A 23,029-nucleotide genomic window follows, 5' to 3' on the forward strand; every position below is an offset into this window, starting at 1 on the left:
AAGATGATGAAGATCAACATGAGATCAGGAATACCTATCTGATGGAGCGGGGAAAACAAGAATCATTGGAGGAGCAGAAAACCCACAAGAAAAATAGAGACCAAAGAAGAAGAGAATATTGGGGGGGGGGAGGACAGAGGGGTTTGGATCTTGAAGCAGGTTAGGAAGGGGGTGGGATGATGGAAGAATGAATATTTTGTTTATTTAGGATGGATTAAAAAGGACTGAAAACTGGACTGTTGACTTTGAAACTTACTGGACTGGAAGGGAATGGCCGAGATTGGGGGAGGGAGGGGAAAATGCAGGATAATTGGAAAAACTCAAAATTGGGAATGGTAAAATGGATTTTAAAAATATGGAGGTTCTTGGGAAGGAAATTATGGCAAGGGAAGAAAAGGAATTTTTATTCAATCTAGAAGTTGGGAAAATAGAATGGGGAATTTGATTAGAAAACTGCTTAAATGAGTTGAAATGAAAATCTGTGAAGGGGGAGATAGGGGAAGCCCATAACAATAACAATGTTTTTTTTAAAAAAAATAGTTATTTTTAGTTTTTGTTTTACTTTTGCTTTTTCTTTGTGGGGGGGCTTCTTCTTTTGTAAGGGAAGATAGTTGGCTGGACACCCTTCTCTGTCTTCCCTTGTATCCGGGGGCCCACTGGTGGCAGAAGTGGGCTCTGGGAGGGGAGAAGGGGGGAGGGGATAAAGCCAGCTAAAAAATTGAACACTTTCGACTACTCGCCCTTCAGGGGACTCTCGTGGCAGGAGGGGGCTCTTGAGGGGGGGAAGAGGGTGGTTGAATATGATATGTATGTTTTGATTTTTGATTTTGATTTTTCGTGGGAGGGTTGGGGTTTTTACATTTTTTCTCTTTGCGGGGGGGGGGTTCTTCTTTTGTAAGGAAATATATTTGGCTGGACACCCTTCTCTGACTTCCCTCGTATCCGAGGGCCCACTGGTGGCAGAAGTGGGCTCGGGGGGGAGGAAGGGGGAGGGGATAAAGCCAGCTATAAAATGGAACACCTTCGACTATTCGCCCTGCATGGGACTCTCTCGTGGCAGGAGGGGGCTCGTGAGGGGGGGTGGAAGAGGGGAGTTTAATATGATATGTATGTTTTGTCTTTTATTGTAAAATTAATAAAAATTGTTTTTTAAAAAAGAATACTGGTAGCACAGGTGGGTAGAGGCTCCAATTTAAGACCTTACATTTCCTTTTTGTTTGTATTTAATATCATTTTTGTTAATCTTCATCAACAAGATCAACCCCAAACTTTAACCATTGAAGAAATATAAAGCTAAATATCATAAATTAGCACCACAGGGGATTGGACTATCTTCCAACTCTGCAATTCTATGATATATATTGATGTCATCCTACTCCAAATTTTAAGATTATCTCTTCCAGAAGCTTCAAAATGCTACTGAATGCTGGCATTAGATGTGGACTCCTGTGAAATTCCACCTGTAAACTCAAAAGGCTCAGAGCAACATTTCCAAACACCATCCTCCAATCTGCTCAGGTAGAATCAAGACAGAAAAGAGAGGGGGAAAGGGAAAGTCCAATGTTATTTTATTTTATTTTTTAAGCAAAGTCTTGTGTTGGAGGCAATAAATTATGGACAAGTGTTTGTTACAATACAATATCAACATTAAAACCTATTGAAAGTCACTTTTGTGAATAAAGCTACTAAATAATAATTAAAACAATAATAGTCATCAATAAGTTTAGCAAACTCACCAAAGGAGAATCCCAGTACCAACTTACAGAGAATATTTTCTGTGCCTTTTCAAAGGTAACCAAACAGCTGCCTCACAAGGAGCCAGGGTGTCAGCTTGTCGACATGCAAGATTTGATGAGACATCCATCTCTAAACATGTAGCAGTGGCTTCCTAATGAATGTGTTTGGACCATGTCAATTTCTTCCAGGGGCATGTCTTACTGTGAACAAAACAGCTGCACAATGTTTATTAGATGGCCAGAAATGCCACTTTCCTTTCTGTCAAGCAATGAGGTGGGAGAGGCTGCGTTTTTGGCTCAGTACTTATTGCCAGAACTCCATTTGTGAGGAGTTGCAAATCAAGGAATCTGCATTTGGCTTCATCAAATGACTGCTTTCTTAACCTGAGACTACTGGACAATAGACACTGCCTTGATAACCTAGCTGACATTGATCAATAATTCACAACAGGTCTATTATTATGGGGGAAATAGGCAGAGAAAGGGGCATGAAGACCTTTGAGGAAGTCAACATTGACAAGACAAATAAAACACACACACACACAAAGGACTATCAGCCCTCTTCTGTATGACTCATCAGAACTGTGCTCTGACTGCACTGAGAGAACAAAAAGTCATAAGGGCTTGACTAGAGTAAGACAATAGTATAGTCCAGTGTATAAGTTTGGGGGGTGGGGTTCAGCAATTAGGATGCTCTAGTTTGTTATATCCCTATCCCAACTTCCTTTCCACAAGAAACTTAAGAGCAGCATTTCAGCAGAAGATGCCTACTAAGTGAGGAGTTGAGCATGAGTTCCCAAAGTCATGCTTTTGTTGAATGTACACAATTGTTCTAGATTAGAAACATAGTAAGTTGCCTTATACCACGTTAAGCCACTAGTCTCATATGCTCAGTACTGTCTACACTGATTGGCAGCAGCTATCCAGGGTTTCAGACAGGAGTCTCTACCAGCCCTATCTGGCAATGCCGAGGATTGAACTTGGCACCTCCTGCATGCAAGGCAAATGCTCTACCCCAGAGCTACGGTCTTCCCCCAGCATATTTTCAGAAGCTGTGGAATACATCACCAGTGAAAATACTAACCACCAGTTAGAGGGCGCACACACACACACCCCACCACTGCTGGGGAAAAGGGATTGATTTAAGACAAGTTCATTTGCATAACATTTATTCACATTTGTGTTTTTTCTTGGTGGTTTAAATAACTGATTGAACCAGGAGTCCTATGCACACTATCACAAATGAGACATATTGGCTTACAACTAAACAGAGGGTTTATGCAACCTAGCAGCATAATCCAAAGCCTGTGGGTCATGCAGCCCACACACCATTTGCACTGCAAAAGCGTAACTGCTTAGCGACAAAAGGAACATTTTCTCTGCATGGTTGTTAAGCAAAATCACTTATCTGGAGGTTAAGCCACAATCCTGCACACACTCAATTTGGAATTAAACCCCACTGAACATCTGAGTGAAGCTGCAGGTGACTGAACTGCACATGCCCAAAACTTTCCAGAAGCAAAAGCTGGTGATTACTGGACAAAATAGTTTGGGCTATACCATTTGAATGGCAGAATGAATGTTTGATCAGCAAATATTCATAATTAGGTAGCCAAACGCACTGCAAATGTCAGGCAATTGGACAGCTAAAACAAGAATACAAGATGAACCATCAATGCACAATATACTATGGAGTTTTCTTCATCCCCTGATTGCTACTAGTTCAACCATTTATCATTAGCCAGTCACCAACTATCAAGGCACATTACTCTTTGGTGTGGTGTGTGTGTTTTTTTAAGCACTTGGAGACCTAAAAAAAGTCCTCATGGGTTTGAAGCTTTAATAATCTACAATATTTGTCAAATACGGCTATAAGAACTCTACAGAAGAAAAGCAAAGGCCCTACAGCTTCCTTTTGCTTGCTTGCACTGCAGCAGAAAAACACACTGCTTATAATATACACTATACAGTGGTACCTCTACTTATGAATTTAATGCGTTCCAAACGCAGTCGTAAGTCGAAAAAATTTGTAAGTCGATGCATTGGGAGAAAAAATTCCTAAGTAGAAGCAACCCTATCTAAAAATTCGTAAGTAGAAAAAATCCTATCTAAACCGCATCCAAGATGGCGGACGGAGCTCCATTCGTAAGTAGAAACATTCGTAAGTAGAGGTACCACTGTACAGTATTAGAACCTCATTCCCCATCCCCTCAAGATTCCCTCTACCCTCTTCAGGATTCATCTCAAAGTTATCCATTTATTTCTCAGTCTTCAGTTCTTCTTCATACCAAAAGCTGTACTCTAGTATCCCACAATGACCTTCCTGAGCTCAATCAGCTACCATAGATATCCAAGTTTCACAATGGACCCATTTGTCCAAATGAGCAGCTTATGCAAGTTATTCATTCCTCTCACCTTCCTAGTCCAGTTCTTGAAGGGCTCCTATGGCTTAGAGTACAGACTGAATTTCCTGTAACTTCCGAGTACCAAAGCTAAAACCCACATCCTTCTCTTGAACAGAGTTATCTTAAGGCAAACAAAGGGACGTGTAAAACTCAACAGTGGATCCAGCATCATGCAGAATTGCAGCTCATTCACTGCAATGCAATAGGACCACAACTTGCACTGATGTTGCTTACACAATCATAGCTTTGCATGGGTTGCCAAAAAAATCCCCAAATAAATAGAAACACCCTTGCTTACCAGTCTCTGGAGGCTCTCACGAGATCTTGCAGGGCCATTTGAGATCTCACGGGAGCCTCGTGCGCTGCTCTTGTAGAACATGGCTAAAATAAAAATGGGTGGCAGAGTCTTCTAAGCACAGGTGGAGTGGGTAATAAACTGTTCATATCACCATCAATTTGCACAAAAGTGAAAAGCTGCTTCTGCTTTCCTGAGCATGGTTTACGTGTTGTTGTTTTTTAACTGTTCAGAGCCACAGAAACTATAATTTGTTTATGGGGTCAGGTGGCAGGACTTGCCAGTGGGCCTGAGGTAAGGAAACACTTTCAAGTTATGCAGTGAATGTCATTGAGGCCTAACTTATACTGCAGTCAGCAGAGATTAGCACCTGCTAGGGAAAGACCTCACAGTACAGTTCCCAAGATATCTGCATACCACATGGATTACCCACCGGCATCATTTCTGATCCGCCACATGATGAGCTATGTGCATCTGCATACTTAACATCCTAGGAAATAAACGTTTTCTGCAGTGTACAAATTGTCAGTTTCAAATGGCATATTAAATTTTAATCGAATCAGATACCTGCTTTGGTCAGTCCTACATTTCTTATTTCCTCAAGGATGTTCCCACACTATCTGTTCCAACTATCATACTATCTGTTTCAAGGAGATCAAGTAATAGCTTATCTAACTAAGCTGTGACTAGTAAGTTATCTTGCTGGAAGAAGGTGCTCCCCAAAGGGGTAGAAACTTCTCTTTTACATGACACAAACGTTACTAACTGAGCATATAAGCTCCTGGACATCGTTTAAACTTATTTTAATTTTGCCTCGTGGCAATTCTTGGGGAAACTGTAATCATGTGAGGTTTTTTTGGTCCAACCCTAATACAGTATAGGCACATTTAATGGAAGACTGCCATATGAAACCTCATGCTATTCATACACGACCATGGCTGCTTAGGGCAGAATTGCTGAACATTTGCCAAAGGTGGATTTGCAAGACCCTTGGATCATCTATTCACATGGCAAACGATTCAGAACAGGCAGACATTAAAAAAAGAGTCAGTCACGGAAATAGCCAACATGGGGTGATTTCTACAACAGTTAGTAGATTGCTATCACATCAGGAAAAGCTGTGGGTGTACAACCTACCGGTATTTGAAAGGGTTTTCTTTCTTTCTTTTTTTAATGCCCCAGCAATCTACCTTCAAGCTATATTAGGCACAATAGGTTTGCACAGCAGCTAACCAGCTGCTGTAGCACGGTAGCTAACGGCATGTCCCCAGCTCAAATCTCAGTTCAGCCATGTCACAACCCAACCACTATCTGTTAGCCTCAGCTTTAACCTGCAATATGAGGGGAATTGTGAGGTTTAAGAGCCAGATTGGCTAATCATTTTTGGCTCATGGGCTAAATTCACTTTCAACAAGCCCGCCAGGGACTGGATGTCAACAGCTGGGTATCAGCACCTGACATGCTTGCACACACACACACAAAGGACAGCCCCATAGCCTCACTGCAGTGCTATAGAAAATTTTACACTACCGGTACTCTGCCCAGTCCAATGCAACATCTACTTTTTTTTACTCAAAGAAATGTGCCACCAGTAGGGTGTTAGGGTACCAAAATTAACTGCTGGGGGGATGCAGTGCAGATCAGACCAGGGATTCACCACCTCAGGTTTACAGGGTATAATGGTACCTTGGTTTAAGAACAGCTTAGTTTATGACTTGAATTAAGAACGCTGTGAACCAGGGAGTAGGTGTTTTGGTTTGTGAACTTTGCCTTGGAATAAGAACATGTTTCGCTTCCTGTTGAAGTGTCATGGGTTCAAGACACATGTTGGACAAAAAGATTCCTGCATTGCAGTGGGTTAGGCTAGATTACCCTCATGTTCCCTTCCAATGCTACAATTTTGTGATTCTAAGTCAAACTATGGAACTCCTACAGGTGGCAGTGATAGCCACCAACTTGGATGGCTTTAAAAGTGGATTAGACCAGGGGTCGGCAACCGAAGGCCCATGGGCCACAAACGGCCCACGGGGGTCGTTTAACCAGCCCACGAGCCCCCCCTGAACTGAGCCGCCTGCTCGGCGAGTCCCTGCACGCTGCTCTAAACTGGCGCAGCGTGGCGCAGGGACTTGCTTCTGCGGCGCCGAAAATTGCATCTATTCACATGCCGAAAATTGTGTCTGCGCAGACACAAACTGCGGAAATCGCGGGTGTGTGCCCACTGGAGTGAACCAGCCCAGGCAAGGTAAACCTTGCCGACCCCTGGAGTAGACAAATTCATGAAGGAGAAGGCTGTACTTTGCCTCCACAGGTGAAGACAGCAATGCGTCTCAATACCAGTTTCTGGAAACCACAGGAAGGGAAATTGCTCCCGATCCTGGTTGTTGACATGTGGTTGGCCACTGTGAGAGGAGGATGCTGGCCATTGGCCTGATCCAGCAAGCTCTTCTCACAAGCTCCTGGTATAATCTTAATGGATAGAGGCAGAATGTGGTTCCTAAACTTAGGAATAAAGCTATTAATAATATATTCACAACCTTTATCTCAAAAGGACAGTAAAATGAAATGCAGAACAGGAACTGGCAGCATGACTTTGCCAAAAGCAGAGTCATCAATCATTTGAGTACACAGTATTTTTGGGTGGATTAATATCTAATGATTCCCACATCTCTCTTAACTATCCATTTTACAGATGGAATGCCCAAGCTCGCTTGGAACCAAAGCTATATAATGGCATTATCTTCCCCATAATCTTTCAAAATAAGTTGTCTTCCTAGCCACTTGGTATACAAGATTGGCATGGCTACTGTACAGGCTTGTGAAGGGGCAACTGCTCTGCCACCTGTGGCAAGCAAAAGTCGTCTCTGGGCTACCAGGCAGGAAAACATTACAAAATGAAACCAATGAGAGCCTGAAAGAACATACATATGGGCAACTAGGAGGACATTTTTAAGCTTGCTTTAGTACTGGGAAGTCCCACTCAATCCAGGAATGTCTCATCTTAACAGTGGGGGGAAGGCTCATTTCAGGTTTCATTGCACATTTGGATAAGTGAAGACATCACAAACAGTTCTGTCTTCTAAATGCTCAAGCACCAGTTGTTCCACTAAGCACTTTCAGATCCAATTCATCAAGGACTATCTAGCTAGGACGTCTACTGCCACCCTCTATTCTCAGCATGCCCACCTGCCTTTTTACCTCTCCCCAAATTCATACCTTTCTCTCTACCCTTATAGAAGGGATGGCTAACATAATAATAATAATAATAATAATAATAATAATAATAATAATAATAATAATAATCTATTAAACATTAAAAGCCTCCCTGAACAGGGCTGCCTTCAGATGTCTTCTAAAAGTCTGGTAGTTGTTTTCCTCTTTGACATCTGTTGGGAGGGCGTTCCACAGGGCAGGCGCCACCACCGAGAAGGCCCTCTGCCTAGTGGTCCCCCAGATGTTGACATACTATAGTTCTCATAATGAAGGTATTTTGTTTTGTGGGACTCATCATTTCATTAAACACATCTCTTCCATTGAATTTATACTGTTCTGCTCCATTTGGAAAGGCTTTATTTTTCAATGGTTTCATCTTTTTTATAATTGTTTATTATATTGATGCAACCCACCCTGGGACATTACAGTGAAGGGTAGTACGAAATCTTATAAATAAATAAATTCCTGGCCTTGCTGGTTGGGGCTGATGGGAGTTGGAGCCCCACAACATTTGTGAGCCACCAGTTAGTCACCCATGACTTACAGCAACTCCAAGCAGCATCGGCAATGATTCATTCTTCCTCATATCTTTTGGCACAACCAATGACATCCTTTCATTTCATTGGGTGCCTTACGGACAAAAGGAAGCCTCCAGGCTTATGATCTTCCCTCTGCTGTTACCTTTTCACATCACATGGACCTTTTATCCTTCCTGCTATATGATCTTTCCATCTTTGTCCAAATAAACTTTGTTCCACTTCCTACATTGCAACCAACACATCACAAAATTTCACCACTGTTATTGTTCCCCTGCTAATGTCATTTTGCGAAAGCGAGGTCTCCAGCTTGCTTTGCCTGCTTGCAACTTCCTTCACTCATCAAATTTTCGATACAGAATGAACGCCACGTGTTAGTTCATTTCCCTCATTATTTTTCTCCTCCTAGTCTATTACTTTATGACAGTGAAGCCATAGGGAATACAGTCTTGGAAGGAAGGAGGAAAGTGGTAATGGAAGCAGCAGACTAGAGTGGGGGTAGTTAGTGGCAAGTGAGAAACATCTAATCCAAAGCTTTCCAAACTGTGTGTCATAACACGTTAGTGTGTCGGCTGCAGTGTGTCGGTGTGTCGCACGAATGCTCCCCACGCTCCTCCTGGGGCTGGAAAGGGTTAGTTTAACCTCCAGTTTGCTAGTAAAACTGAACTACTGCGTCACAATATGATGCAAAATTGAATTACTGTGTCGCAAAATGATGTATGCCCAAAAAGTGTGTCGCCAACTTGGAAAGTTTGGAAAGCTCTGATCTAATCTGTAGGTACCTGGGCTACCAGAATTTGTTCATTTGCAGACATGTCATCACTGGGAGGTGCATCAACAGGTTAACTGTAGCTGACTATCCACATCTTAGGCAGGCAATGAGATACAAAGGTACTTTTGCCACTGAACAGCTTGACTCAAAACCAATACTAACCCAGATATCAGATTTGCTTGTCATATGTGCAAGAAAAATATTTTATTCAACTATATTTAGACTATATTTAGATTAGATATGTTTAGATTGATAATAAGTGAGATATACAACAAAATGTTGACTGTGGACTGGTCCTGCTCAGGGTTCCAGCCAGCCATGTCTTCCACTAGATAACTCCATTCCATTCCTCCACACACATTGTCACTATTCTGTGGACATATTCAATCCTCCCTGTGCTGCTCCAGATAGAGATAGAGATGATATAGATATAGATGATATAGATATAGATAATATATAGAAATTCCAACCTAGCTTCTGACAACTTAGCAGTTTGAAAGCACACCAGTGCAAGGAGATAAATAGGTACCGCTGCAGCAGGAAGGTAAACGCAGTTTCCGTGCACCAGAAGCCGTTTAGTCATGTTGGCTGTCTATGGGCAAACGCCCGCTCCCTCAGCCTGAAGCAAGATGAGTGTCACACCCCATAGTCGCCTTTGACTGGACTTACCATCTAGGGGACCTTTACCTTTTTTACCTTACATATATGTGTACGTGTGTACACACACACAAACCACTTAATAGTTCCTTCTCAAAATTGTATGTACTTCTGCAAAGCATGGAGTTCCCAAAGATTGCCAACACCCCCAAGCTTGTGGGTGGGTGGTGTTGTTTTGGCTGCAGAAGGATCATCACTTACCTCAGAACATTGCAATTAAAGGGAGCAATATTTCAAGCAAGATGAAATGTTATCCAACACTGTTTGAATGGAATTACCAGATTTTTAACAGAATGATTTTCATTTAGCTAATCAAAATATATCTTCAGTGCTTTAAGCTTTAGGAAAAAATACTTCTTTTACCATTTTATATACTGTGTCATTAGTATTCCTTTAAAAATAAAGAGATGTCAAAACACATTTGCCAACAAACACCAGAAAGTATGAGTTACCAAACCTGAAGCATTTAATACTAAGTACTGTTTAGCAGGATCACTGATTTCATATGGTAAGATCCATATGCCCCTCTATAGCCCAGCATTCTCTCTCACACACAGTGGCCAGACCGATCCCCGTAGGAATCTCAGCAAAGCAGTTCTTCATGTTCACATTACCTTCTGTAGAAAAAGCGTGCCTCAATCTTTCCTTCCAAAAACCAGCTGGATTCTTCCTATCTTTAGGAAGGGGCCAAAAAAACTGGCTTAGATCTTAACAGACTTGTTTTCTAATAAATATCATTTTGGTGCTTAAGATAGCTTTCCCTGCAAATGATGTTACAAATAGGTAGTCGTGTTGGTCTGATGCAGTCAAAACAAAAAATAAAAATAAAACTATCAGCCAATCACCCATACCCACCACCCTTCTGAGTAATACCCCTCCCCACCCTCTGACTATACACAAGGGTCTGGTGACCTCTGTTTCAGTGTATCTGAAGAAGTGTGCATGCACATGAAAGCTCATACCTATGACAAACTTAGTTGGTCTCTAAGGTGCTACTGGAAGGATTTTTTTATTCTGTTTTTACTGCAAATCATGTGTTAGACTGGCAGTTACACAAGCCTTTGATTGTTCAAGCTGAAGCTGGTAAAAGTGCATTTCTGCTACTGTAACCTTCGGAGTGCCTTGGAGAGTAGGGCCTAGATTTGAGAACTGAGCACCCACTTCCAATCACTAGAACAAGCCCCACAATGAAACTGTGGATAAGAAAGAATGCATTGCATTCACTTCTAGTTCAGTGCATCTCACCTCCTACCACAAAGGCACAAATCTCTAGCTGCACACTGATCACTAAAAACAGAATCTGTTATGTCTCGTTGCAGAAAATTCAGGATGAAAGTGCAGAGTTTCACCACATTAAAGAACTATGAACTGGAGAGGAGGACAGGTACAATATCCTCCTTGGATACTCACTTTGCTGCTACTGCAATGGCAAGGATTAAATTCATTTTTCCCCATCGCAAGGATCTGTACTTCTTGCACCTTTTGACCTGAAGCATGCATAATTGAAATCCCAACAGCAGCAGTTGCACAATACCTTTTATTTGGACTAAAAGTCAGTAAATGGTGAACTGGAAGAGTTCTGTGAAACTCAAAAGCTAGCTAGCTTTGTGTTTTTTTTACATTACTTTCTGTTGGCTCAAATAAAGTTATTATATTGCTGCTGCTGCGAATTTTCTCTGATGAACTCACACTACTGCCTTATTATGCCTATATTATTATTTTTGTCTGCTGTAGAGAGTAACTGAAATTGTAGACTAAAACACATCTAAGGAAATGTAAGGAGAGAAAAATTGTTATTGACCCCAACAAATAGAGATCTAACACCACATGCCTTGGAATCTCCCACTATGGAAAAAAGAAGCAGGAGGGGAGAGGCTGTGCAACCATACTCAAATAAAGTCTGTTATTCCCTATTAGCAAATACCGGTAAACAAGGAAACTGTCTCTGTACAAGAACCACCAGATATTTCAGAAACAGGCAGGTCCTGAAAAAGGAGGACAAATAAAGTAGCCCTCAAAAGCTCTGAGAGTATCTGGCAAGGAGGTTCCTGTTGAGAGAAGCAAGATTAGATCAAAAAATCCAAAGAATGTAAATGGGGAGGGAGGAGAAATAACCCTTTCTAATGGACTTTTGGGACGCGGGTGGCACTGCAGGTTAAACCACAGAGCCTAGAGCAGAGGTCCCCAGACTACGACCTGCAGGCAGGATACGGCCCAAAGGCCTCTTTTATCCGGCCCTTGACAACCGCGACAACCCCCGCCGCTGCCGCCCGCTCTTAGCGTCCCGGGTGCCCACTTCTGGGTCAGATGTGCGCCGGAAATAGCTTGCACGCATGCGCAAGCGTCATTTCCGGTGCACTTCCGGGTTGGAGGAGGCCCGTGCGCATGCACACAAGCTATTTCCGGCACTCTTTCCACCCAGAAGTGCACCAGAAATAGTGTGTGCACACACGTATGGGCACGCACGAACGCACGCTCCCCCACCCTCTGGCCCGCCGCACGATCGGCGCAGCGGGCACCAGCCCGAAGCCGGGTAAGTTTGGGGATCCCTGGCTTAGGGCTTGCTGATCAGAAGGTCAGTGATTTGAATCCCTGTGACAGGGTGAGCTCTCGTTGCTCGGTCCCTGCTCCTGCCCACCTAGCAGTTCGAAAGCACGTCAAAATGCAAGTAGATAAACAGGTACCATTCCAAGCGGGAAGGTAAATGGTGTTTCCGTGCGCTGCTCTGGTTCGCCAGAAGCGGCTTAGTCATGCTGGCCACATGACAAGGAAGCTGTCTGCGGACAAACGCTGGCTTCCTCAGGCTATAGAGCGAGATGAGCACTGTAACCCCAGAATTGTCCACGACTGCACTTAACGGTCAGGGGTCCCTTTACCTTTAATGGACTTTTGAGAACGGTCTTACTCCTCCTAGAGAAGCAAGACCTTGGCTGGTACCTAAGGTACCAACACACGTGTGTGTATTTGTATAGCACACACAGAGAGAGACAGCCTTTCTAACAGCACTCAGTTCCCAAGGAAAGGGAATTGTGATTATCTTCTCTAGAACCATTCTGTCAATTGTGCTTAAGAGCTTCATGAGTTGGGAGGGCGAGAAGGTGGATCATGGGGCCCCATTCTTTACATTGCTCCAATTATTAAAAGGAGGAATGGGGACTCTTCACAGAATGCCTTTCTCCTGCACTTAGGCTAATTCCTCAGGAATTTCTGGGTTAGGAGGCCAGCGGGTGAAGAAACTACAAAGAATGTATTTAATTTAAAGGAACTATGAGTGGAAGAACTAGTGCAGCCTTTCCTGACCTGGTGCCCTCCATTCAGGACTCTCTGTTTAGGGAAGTTTTTAATGTTTGATGTATTTATCATGTTTTTAATATTATTTTGGGAGCTGCCCAGAGTGGCTGGAGAAAGCCAGCCAGATGAACGGGGTTTTGTTTGTTTGTTTGTTTGTTTGTTTTTAAAACACCCCAGCCAACATGGAGCCCAGGATTCACAGGCTATCTTATATCAAGCCCACCAACTCTGTATTGTCGACACTGACATTCAAAGTTGAACCTGGGAACCATAATAATAATAATAATAATAATAATAATTTTATTGTTTATACCCTGCCCATCTAGCTGGGTTTCCCCAGCCTGTCTGGGTGGCTTCCAGTAAAATATAAAAAATAATAAAATGTCCCCTGAACAGGGCTGCCTTCAGATGTTTTCTAAAAGTTGTGTGATTCTTTATCTCCCTGACATCTGATGGAAGGGCGTTCAACAGGGAGGGCACCAACGCCGAGAAGGTCCTCTGCCTAGACTTTCTGGACGCAAAGCAGGTGCTCTGCCATCTACCTACAAACCTTCACAAACAGGAACATGGGAAGTTTCAAGACATTGATCCATCTAGCATAGTATTGTCCCCCGAGGTTTCCTTTCCAGCGTGACCCGGAGATGCCAGTGGGGATGGAACCAAGGCCCTTCTGGATGCAAAGAAGATGCTCTGGCAGTGAGCCATAGCCCTTCCAAAGCAGAAACACAGGAAGGTGCCTTATATCGAGGCAGACGCATTGCTCTGTCTACCTCAGTACTGCCTACACTGACCGGCAGTAGCTCTGGAAGGTTTCAGGACAGAACATTATTTCCTTGCCCTACCTGGAGATGCCACTGGGGACTGAGCCTGGGGCCTTCTGCAAGCGCTTTGCCACTGATAGGGAGAGGGCTGGTTGGCAGAGCAGCCTGCACTTAATTTGCTGCAAGCCACCCAGAGCAGCTGAAGCAACAGAGTCAGATGGGAGGCACATAGGTAAATAATAACCATTTTAAATTATTATTATTGCGCTTGCAGGGATCCAGGTGGCTGGCTTTCCTCCTACACCTCTAACGGGGGGGGGGGACAAAAGCCCTGCTGAAGGAAGGGTGAAGAAGAGTAAGAACTGGCACTTTTGAGCACCTGAGCCTAACAGGACGGGGCTGTGCCCACCCACACGCAAAAGAGGGAAGAGAGCGGGATTTTCGTCACAGAATCGAATGCAGGGTGGGCAGGGGGTCCCGAAGGTCATCTTGTCTAGCCCACCCTTTGTACTGCAGGAAATCTGTCTGGCCATGTTGAGGAGAGAGTGCTGGACTTAAGGTGAGGCCGATTGGGACTTGATCCCGCAGCCAGGCTCTTAGAATCATGGAACTGTAGAGTTTGAAGGGACCCTAAGAATCATCCAGCCGAACCCCCTGCAATGCTGGAATAGCCCCAAAAAAGAGGACACATTTGCCAACTTCTACTTTTAACTACGGATCTCTATGGCGACTTTACCCATTCAAAAGAGGGCGTGTCCCGGGGGGGGGAAGAGGACATATGGCAACCCCACCTGCGGGGATCGAACCTGCAACCTTGGCGTTATCAGCACCACGCTCTATCCAGTTTCCTGCCTCCGGATTGCGTTCACACACGCACACACAAACACGGGGCTGCAGGGGCGGAGTGCCTATCATTAGAAAGGGTCCCCCCCAGGGGTCATCTAGCCCAACCCCCTGCAAGTCAGGATGGAAGACACGTTCAGAGCGAGATGGGATCCACCCCCCCACCCCCCCAGGTACCTTCTTGACGGTGCGGGGCGCCTCCGTGACGGTCCCGTCGGGGCTGACCAGGGCCTCGCCCAGCTGCCCGCCCGCGCCGCCGCCGCCGCCGCTGCTGTCGCCCCCGTCGCCGGCCAGCCGAGCCGGTTGCTGCTGGGCCCGAGAGGCGGCCGTCGGGGGCTCGCTGCGCTTCATGGCCGAAGCCTGAGGCGCCTTGGCGGGGGCCGGCGCGCCTCCGCCTCCCGCGACTGCCGGGCCGGACTCGGCTGGCGGCTGAGGCGCCGGGTTGGGCGGCGCGGAGGCGGCCTGAGCGCAGGCCCCGGACCCCCCTCCGCCGCCGCCGCCGCCTCCTCCTCCGGCTTTGTCCAGCGGCCCGCCGCCCAGCTCCTTCAGCTCCACGGCCGGAGGGGCCGCCACGCGCACCGACATCATCGCCGCCTCAGTGGGTCCCGAGGAGGAGCAGGAGGAGCCGCGGAGGAGGAGGAAGACGACGACGCCGGCTCTCGCCTCACACACTGGCGGCCGGGCGGACACGCGCGCTCTCGCTCCCTCAGGTGACGCCCCGCCCACTCTCGGCCGCTTCGCGGGGGCTCACGGGACTTGCAGTCCGCGACGACCGTCACGGAGGGCTAAGGCTGCGGCCAGGAGGACTACCGCTCCCGGCAGGCGCCGCGGGAGAAGCACGGGATCCAATCGCGGGGCGGGAAGGGGACACCGTGGGGCGCGCAGGAGACGCTGGGGGTTGGATTTCTTAACATTCTCTCTCTCTCTCTCTCTCTCTCTCTCTCTCTCTCTCCTTCCTAATTGTTTAGACCAATTTATGAACCAATAACTTATGCATTGACCACTAATAATGGAACATGTTGTAGATATCCACATTTATTATGCTGTTTCTGTGATATACAAATGGCACGAGAGAACTTGGTATTTATAACATCTCACTCCCATATGGTCTAGCGGTTAGGATTCCTGGTTTTCACCCAGGCGGCCCGGGTTCGACTCCCGGTATGGGAATGACAATCTCTTTTAGGGACCCAGGTGGCGCAGGGACCCAGGTGGCGCTGTGGTTAAACCCCGTGACAGGGTGAGTTCCCGTTGCTTGGTCCCAGCTCCTGCCCACCTAGCAGTTTGAAAGCACGTCAAAATGCAAGTAGATAATAGGAACCGCTACAGCGGGAAGGTAAACGGCGTTTCCATGTGCTGCTCTGGTTTGCCAGAAGCAGCTTTGTCATGCTGGCCACATGACCTGGAAGCTATACGCCGGCTCCCTCAGCCAATAATGCGAGATGAGTGCGCAAACCCAGAGTCGGTCACGACTGGACCTAATGGTCAGGGGTCCCTTTACCTTTACCTTTATTCTTGTTTATAAAACCCATTAAAAAAGCATTTCTCTCTCTCTGCCTAGAGCTCTTAATATACTGTATCTGTCTGCCAATCAATATCTCATATCCCCCCCAACATTTCTCTGATGAAAATAGGGATGTCTGTAGAAAAGACGACCACCTGAAAAAGAGAGACAATGCATGTACTTTTGTAAACCAAGAAAATCTTTAATAAAAATTGTTTCTATAAAAAAATCAGGCTTCTGCATATCTCGGACTGTCCCTGGAAATTAGGGACACTTGGAGGGTCTGGTATCTCTGTCTGGGAGGGGGTTATTGTTTCATTATTGCTCCTGTTTTATTATGAATCTTCTTTGTATTGTTATTATGTGTTGTTTTTATTATGCCTTTTGTGTCTTTGGCTCTCACTTCTGTTCCCAATTACAGGCCAGAAGTGGGGTGCAGGCAGGGAGATGTCCTTCCCCCTCTTTTCTGCCCCACACATTTACAACGTGGTCTTCCTGAGTCCCCCTGAATGAGACCTTTTTAACTCAGCATTAAGTCCGGAGTCTTTTGGCCAGAATGTGGGTCACTTCCTTATATCCAGTCTAGCGTTTATCCAAAGCAACTACTCTATTCCAAACTTAAAAATGGAAAGCGTAATGCTGGTGGTCAACAAAAGAGGTTTAAAGACTCTCTCAAGGCAAATCTAACAAAAATGTAGTATAAACACTGACAACTGGGAAACACTGGCCTGCAAGGGCTCCAGTTGGCGAACAGCCTTTACCAAAGGTGTCATGGGCTTTGAAGAAACTTGATCTCAGGACGCAAGGGAGAAACATGCTAAGAGGAAGGCACGCTTGGCAAATCAATACTGTGATCAACTCCCGCCTGGAAACCAATGTCCCCACTGTGGAAGGACGTGTGGATCCAGAATTGGCCTCCACAGACACTTACGGACCCATTGTTAAAACCATGTTTATGGAAGACAATCTTACTCAGCTACGAGTGATCGCCAAAGAAGAAGGAGCAGCTCCTGGAGAAGGAACTGACAATCCACTCCGGTATTCTGCCAAGAAAAAGGAGAAGCTTTGAGAAGAAAGTAAGAGTTTCCAAGGCATGCTCTTGTTCATGGGGTCTTGGAGAGTCGAACACGACTAAGACGACTAAACAACAACAAATACCTCTAGCTATCTCTCTATCAATGTCTCTCTCAGGGCCGGCTCTAGGGGTAGGCTGGACGGCGCCGGGCTGGTAGGGGGGCGTCACGCAGCGAAGCCTTGCGGAAGCCATGGGCGCCGGAGCGATCTCCGCACCACGGCGCCAGGGCGCCCGACATACTTGAGACGGCCCTGGTCTCTCTCCCTCTCTCTCATCCCATCCTCCATTATCCAGACAGACCCCACCACCACAACCCACAGCATCAATAATACAACTGCACCAGAGATTATGGAAAGTGAGGGGAAATCTGTGGATTCATTTTTTTGCCAGTGTTCCTAGAAGCAGAACCGCAGGCACCCAACACCCCACATCCCAAGCAGGTGACTCACCAGGGCTTGTGGCGCGGTTCCCTGGCAGCAGAGGAGCGGCATCTGTAGCGGAAAACCCTCCCCGTGGCTTCTGCTTCACAGATATTTGTCTAGCAATGCGTCCGTTCCTTCACACCCACATCTCTCTCACACACACACACGGGCAGCTCTGCCAAGCGAAGGTGTGGGAAGGAAAGTTCAGACGAGAAAAACACACACAGGGGTGGAGAGAGGCATGTGGGCAAGCCCACTGGCCTGGGAGAAACTGAGGCCTCCCTTTGCACGGCCATAATGTGCCAAGGAAAAGGATCAGGCAAGGGAAACAGGAGTGATCGAGGGGATGGAGCGACTCGGGTATGAGGAAAGGGCACAGCACTAGGGGCCTTTTCGCTTGGACCAGTGATGGCCAAACTTGGCCCTCCAGGTGTTTGGGGACTACAATTCCCATCATCCCTGGTCCTGTTAGCTAGGGATGGTGGGAGTTGTAGTCCCAAAACAGCTGGAGGGCCAAGATTGGCCATCACTGGCTTAGACAAAAGGTGGGCAAGAGAAGAGTGCAACATGGTGTGTTGCATGGAGGCAGCAGAGATGGAAGCTTTTCATGGACATCCATAGAATTTTAGTATACGTGCTACCAAAGCAAGAACGCGGACCTCCAAGGAAGTGGAAGATTCTCAGGACAGGGAAAAGAAAGTCCTTCACACAGTGCAGAGGTAAACTACGGAACTCCCTCCCACAGGAGGCAATGATGGCCACCAACTTAGATGCCTTTAAAAGAGGATTGTCACGCTCAGGTTTTGCTTGCGAGTTCCCTGCAGGCATCCGGAGGACAAAATGCTTGACTAGATGGGCTCTTTCTGTGTCCTTATTATTCATAGAATCATAGAATCGTAGAGTTGGAAGAGACCACAAGGGCCATCCAGTCCAACCCCCTGCCGAGCAGGAAACACCATCAAAGCATTCTTGACATATGCCTGTCAAGCCTCTGCTTAAAGACATCCAAAGAAGGAGACTCCACCACACTCCTTGGCAGCAAATTCCACTGCCAAACAGCTCTTACTGTCAGGAAGTTCTTCCTAATGTTTAGGTGGAATCGTCTTTCTTGTAGTTTGAATCCATTACTCCGTGTCCACTTCTCTGGAGCAGCAGAAAACAACCGTTCTCCCTCCTCTATATGACATCCTTTGATATATTTGAACATGGCTGTTCCGTATTGCTTCTGCGGTCTCATATGTTTTATTGCATTTGCCTATTGCAGTCTGCCTTCCTAACTTATGTGAGTGGGCAGTACGTACGTATTTGTGCAAATAAATAAATTAGTATTTGCACATTGTATGAAACTTTCTGCTACTGGACCTCGGCTTTCGGTACTTAGCAATACCCCTGCAAAGTTGGACTAACAGCACCTCAAGGAGGCAAAAGGTGCCTTGTAATTACCGTAATTGGATTGCTTGCCCATCTATTCCAGTGTTGCCGGCACTGACTGGCAGCAGGGTTTCACGCAGGAGTCTTTTCCAGGATGTGAAATTGGGACGTTCTGCATGCAAATCAGGTGCTCTGCCTCTGAGCTATGGCCCTTTGCACAGCGCAGAGTCCTTCCCATGTTATTTGCTTCCCTTCACAATGGCAACTCTCGAGCTGCGCAAGTTGGATGTCAAGGCGTGCCTCCTCCTGCATTTGGCCTGTGGGCACATATTCTAACGGGAACTCGCGTTGGCTGCCTCTGCACTTACAGCCTGTTAGTACGCCTTGCACCGGTTCCTTAGCATTAGCCAATGTGCTGAACTTTCCAGCTGTTGTCAGATCACAACTCACATAGAATCATAGATTCGTAGAGTTGGAAGGGACCCCAGGGATAATCTCGTCCAACCCCCTGCAAAGCAATTCAGGTTATTATTTGTGGGGCAAAAAAAATTTTTTAGTAAACATTATAGCCCCGGAGGGGGGATTGTGATAGGAATTCTAAGAACTCGTGTATTTAAATCATATGTTCAATGTTCATAAATTTACAAGGCAAACTCATACATAAGTATATAAACCACGTGTCTGAAATCGTACAGGAGAGCAATCCTGAAACCATTTTGACTCTCCCAAATTGACCTCAAATATGTCTCTGCAAGGAGTAAGGAAATGGGAAAAGCTTTCCAATGTCTCTTTGCTCACAACTCCTGTCTTAAGGGTGTATCTGTGCATGAATAGGGTGAGCCTGTGACCTGGATTCAGGAACTGAGTATTTAGCATCACAAAAGGATGGCCAGAATGCCCAGGTAAGAGGAATCAGTGACCATTATCAGGTATCCTGGCAGACAGGATTCTGCTGTAGACTATCCCTTCAGTGATGTATGTATGGTGCATTGGGGGGTGGTCTTGAGCTACAGGGTGGCAATTTCAAAAGTCTATTTAAGGGCTTGCAGACCATAGACCATTGTTCTGGGTTCCTCCTCCTTCCTGTGTTTTTTTTTTTGGGGGGGGGGGTTGAGCACCTTGTTGCAATCTATATATATATAAATGTAAAAATTGTGAAAATCCAGGTTCCACTTTTCTCCGTAACCGCTTGACCGATTGTCCTGAAATTTTGACACAACGATCCAGGCCACTCCCCCGCGCGTTGTTGGGGGCAAAAATAAGTCAAATCGCATACCTGGGCAGGTACAGACCTGGATTTCCACCAAGTCAAACAGCGCCCTCAAGTGGCGTAGTACCCTCCTCCACCCCCTCGCTTCCTGTGAAATCTAAGCCACACCTACAAACCAAATGACATAATCAACCAAGCAACAGAAACCACCAAGGCGGCCATTATCAGACAGACTAGGCCGCTTTCCAGACTAGGCCAAGTGGAGGTAGGGGGGGCGAATATAGGGCAGGGATAAGTAATGGGTCAGAACAGGGTGGGGGGAGACACAGGGATGAAACCTGCCCTCTCCACAGTATCTCACCTTAGCTTTGCAGACTAGGCCGCTTTCCAGACTAGGCCAAGTGGAGGTAGGGGCCTGCCTGGGGGCGATGGGGTGTCCGAATAGAGGGCAGGGATACGTAATGGGTCAGAACAGGGTGGGGGACACAGGAATGAAACCTGCCCTCTCCACAGTATCTCGCCTCGACTCAGGGGGACTCTGAGGCTCAGGGGGATCTGAAGGGGGGCTATTACCCTCCATTTCACAGACTAACGCACAGCAACGCGTGCAGGGCCAGCTAGTAGTTTAATAAAGATCTGGCATACTAGCTGCTTTGCTTCTCAATGTAGACTCTGTAAGGGCTCTTGGGTACCCCATAAGGCAGGCTTCCTCAAACTCGGCCCTCCAGATGTTTTGAGACTAAAATTCCACTGGTCCTGCTAGCTAGGGATCATGGGAATTGTAGGCCAAAAACATCTGGAGGGCCGAGTTTGAGGAAGCCTGCCTTATGGGGAAAGGAGCAGTCTTTTATTATAACACAACTATCCCATATCAAACCTGCAACCTTGGCATTAGCAGCACCACACTCTAAGGGCCGGGGGCCGGCTGCGGCCCAATCACCTTCTCAATCCGGCCCACGGACAGTCCGGGAATCAGTGTGTTTTTACATGAGTGGAATGTGTCCTTTTATTTAAAATGCATCTCTGGGTTATTTGTGGGGCCTGCCTGGTGTTTTTACATGAGTAAAATGTGCGCTTTTATTTAAAACTAGCTGGCCCTGCTACACGTTGTTGTGGCTTAGTCTGTTAAATGGGCCCTCAGAGTCATAGCTGCCAAGTCTCCCGTATTCCCCGGGAAATCCCTGTTTTTCCAGCTGTTCCTAGCTGGGGGAAAACAGATTTTTTTGTTTTCCCCCAGTTTATTCTGGCGCGACGGCCATTTTGGAACTGGGCGGAGCATGCTCAGAAGCGACTTTTGATGCTGCTCTGCCCAGTTCCAAAATGGCTGCAGTGCGACTTCTGGTGCGGTGGCCATTTTGGAACTGGGCAAAGCAGCATCAAAAGTCACTTCTGAGCATGCTCCATCCAGTTCCAAAATGGCGGCAGCGCTACTTCCGGCCTGCTACTTCCGCCCGGTCCCTTATTTGTCCGACAGCAACTTGGCAGGTATGCTCAGAGTCCCCCTTCAGACTCCTCCCCCCACCCCCCAGGCTCATCCCTGTGAGCCCCACCCTGTCCCAACTCATGACCTTTCCCACCCCTCCTCCCCCACCCCACCCCCCACCTCTGTTTGGCCTAGTCTTCAAACCTCTACTCAGCCTAGTTGCTGCAAAAGGCCTGTTTTCAGTTGGTTGCTGTGGAATTTGGAGGCGGGGTTTGTGGGTGTGGGCTAGACTCCATGGGGAGGGAGGAGGTGGAGGAGGAGGAGGAGCTGTGGGAATAACGCCACTTGAGGGCGCTGTTTTAGTTTGTGGAAAAGCAGGTTTTTACCTGAGCAGGTATGAGATGTGAGCAATCTGAGGTGGTGCAAACACTCGGCTAATGGCATGGACCGTTGCGTCCAAATTCCAGGACAATCGGTCAAGCGGTTACCGAGAGAAGTGGAGCCCACAGTTTCACCTTCTTTACATATATATATATATGGGACCATCACCTCCTGGCAAATAGAAGGGGAAGAAATGGAGGCAGTGAGAGATTTTACTTTCTTGGGCTCCTTGATCACTGCAGATGGTGACAGCGGTCACGAAATTAAAAGACGCCTGCTTCTTAGGAGAAAAGCAATGCCAAACCTAGACAGCATCTTAAAAAGCAGAGACATCACCTTGCCAACAAAGGTCCGTATAGTTAAAGCTATGGTTTTCCCAGTAGTGATGTATGGAAGTGAGAGCTGGACCATAAAGAAGGCTGATCGCCGAAGAATTGATGCTTTTGAATTATGGTGCTGGAGGAGACTTGAGAGTCCCATGGACTGCAAGAAGATCAAACCTATCCATTCTGAAGGAAATCAGCCCTGAGTGCTCACTGGAAGGGCAGATCGTGAAGCTGAGGCTCCAATACTTTGGCCACCTCATGAGAAGAGAAGACTCCCTGGAAAAGACCCTGATGTTGGGAAAGACTGAGGGCACTAGGAGAAGGGGACGACAGAGGACGAGATGGTTGGACAGTGTTCTTGAAGCTACGAACATGAGTTTGACCAAACTGCGGGAGGCAGTGGAAGACAGGAGTGCCTGGCGTGCTATGGTCCATGGGGTCACGAAGAGTCGGACATGACTAAACAACAACAACAATAATATATAGATGCATCTCTGGGTTATTTGTGGGGCATAGGAATTCGTTCATTTTTCCCCCTTCAAAATGTAGTTCGGCCCCCCACAAGGTCTGAGGGACAGTGGACCGGCCCACGGCTGAAAAAGGTTGCTGACACCTGCTCTAACCAGCTGAGCTACCCAGGCCGCTGACATCATCGATTCCCATCGGTCACGTTGGCTGCGGCCAATTGGAGCAGCAGGCCAGCCATGTCTGTGGACAGAAGCATGTTGACCACCCCAGAAGACCCACTGTCTAAGCCCCCAAGTCACTCGCACATGACCCTGTCAGCTGCTTGCCTGTGCCACTGCAAACC

At 46.6% G+C, this 23,029-nt stretch overlaps 1 protein-coding gene and 1 non-coding gene across 2 annotated transcripts in view; one reads left to right on the forward strand and one right to left on the reverse strand.

Moving 5' to 3' along the window:
• AHCYL2 (adenosylhomocysteinase like 2) overlaps positions 1–15,186 on the reverse strand; it is a 113,738-nt gene extending 98,552 nt beyond the window's left edge. The window contains exon 1 of the mRNA XM_060279255.1: positions 14,684–15,186. Within this exon, the coding sequence (XP_060135238.1) occupies positions 14,684–15,094 (411 nt within the window). The 5' untranslated portion in view covers positions 15,095–15,186. The remainder of the gene's footprint in view (positions 1–14,683) is intronic.
• A 418-nt stretch (positions 15,187–15,604) lies between these two features.
• TRNAE-UUC (transfer RNA glutamic acid (anticodon UUC)) lies at positions 15,605–15,676 on the forward strand. The gene has a single exon. It is a non-coding gene; the product is annotated as a tRNA-Glu (tRNA).
• The last annotated feature ends 7,353 nt before the right edge of the window (positions 15,677–23,029 follow it).

Source organism: Zootoca vivipara, chromosome 10 (genome assembly GCF_963506605.1).
Source record: "Zootoca vivipara chromosome 10, rZooViv1.1, whole genome shotgun sequence".
Lineage (NCBI taxonomy): Eukaryota > Metazoa > Chordata > Lepidosauria > Squamata > Lacertidae > Zootoca > Zootoca vivipara.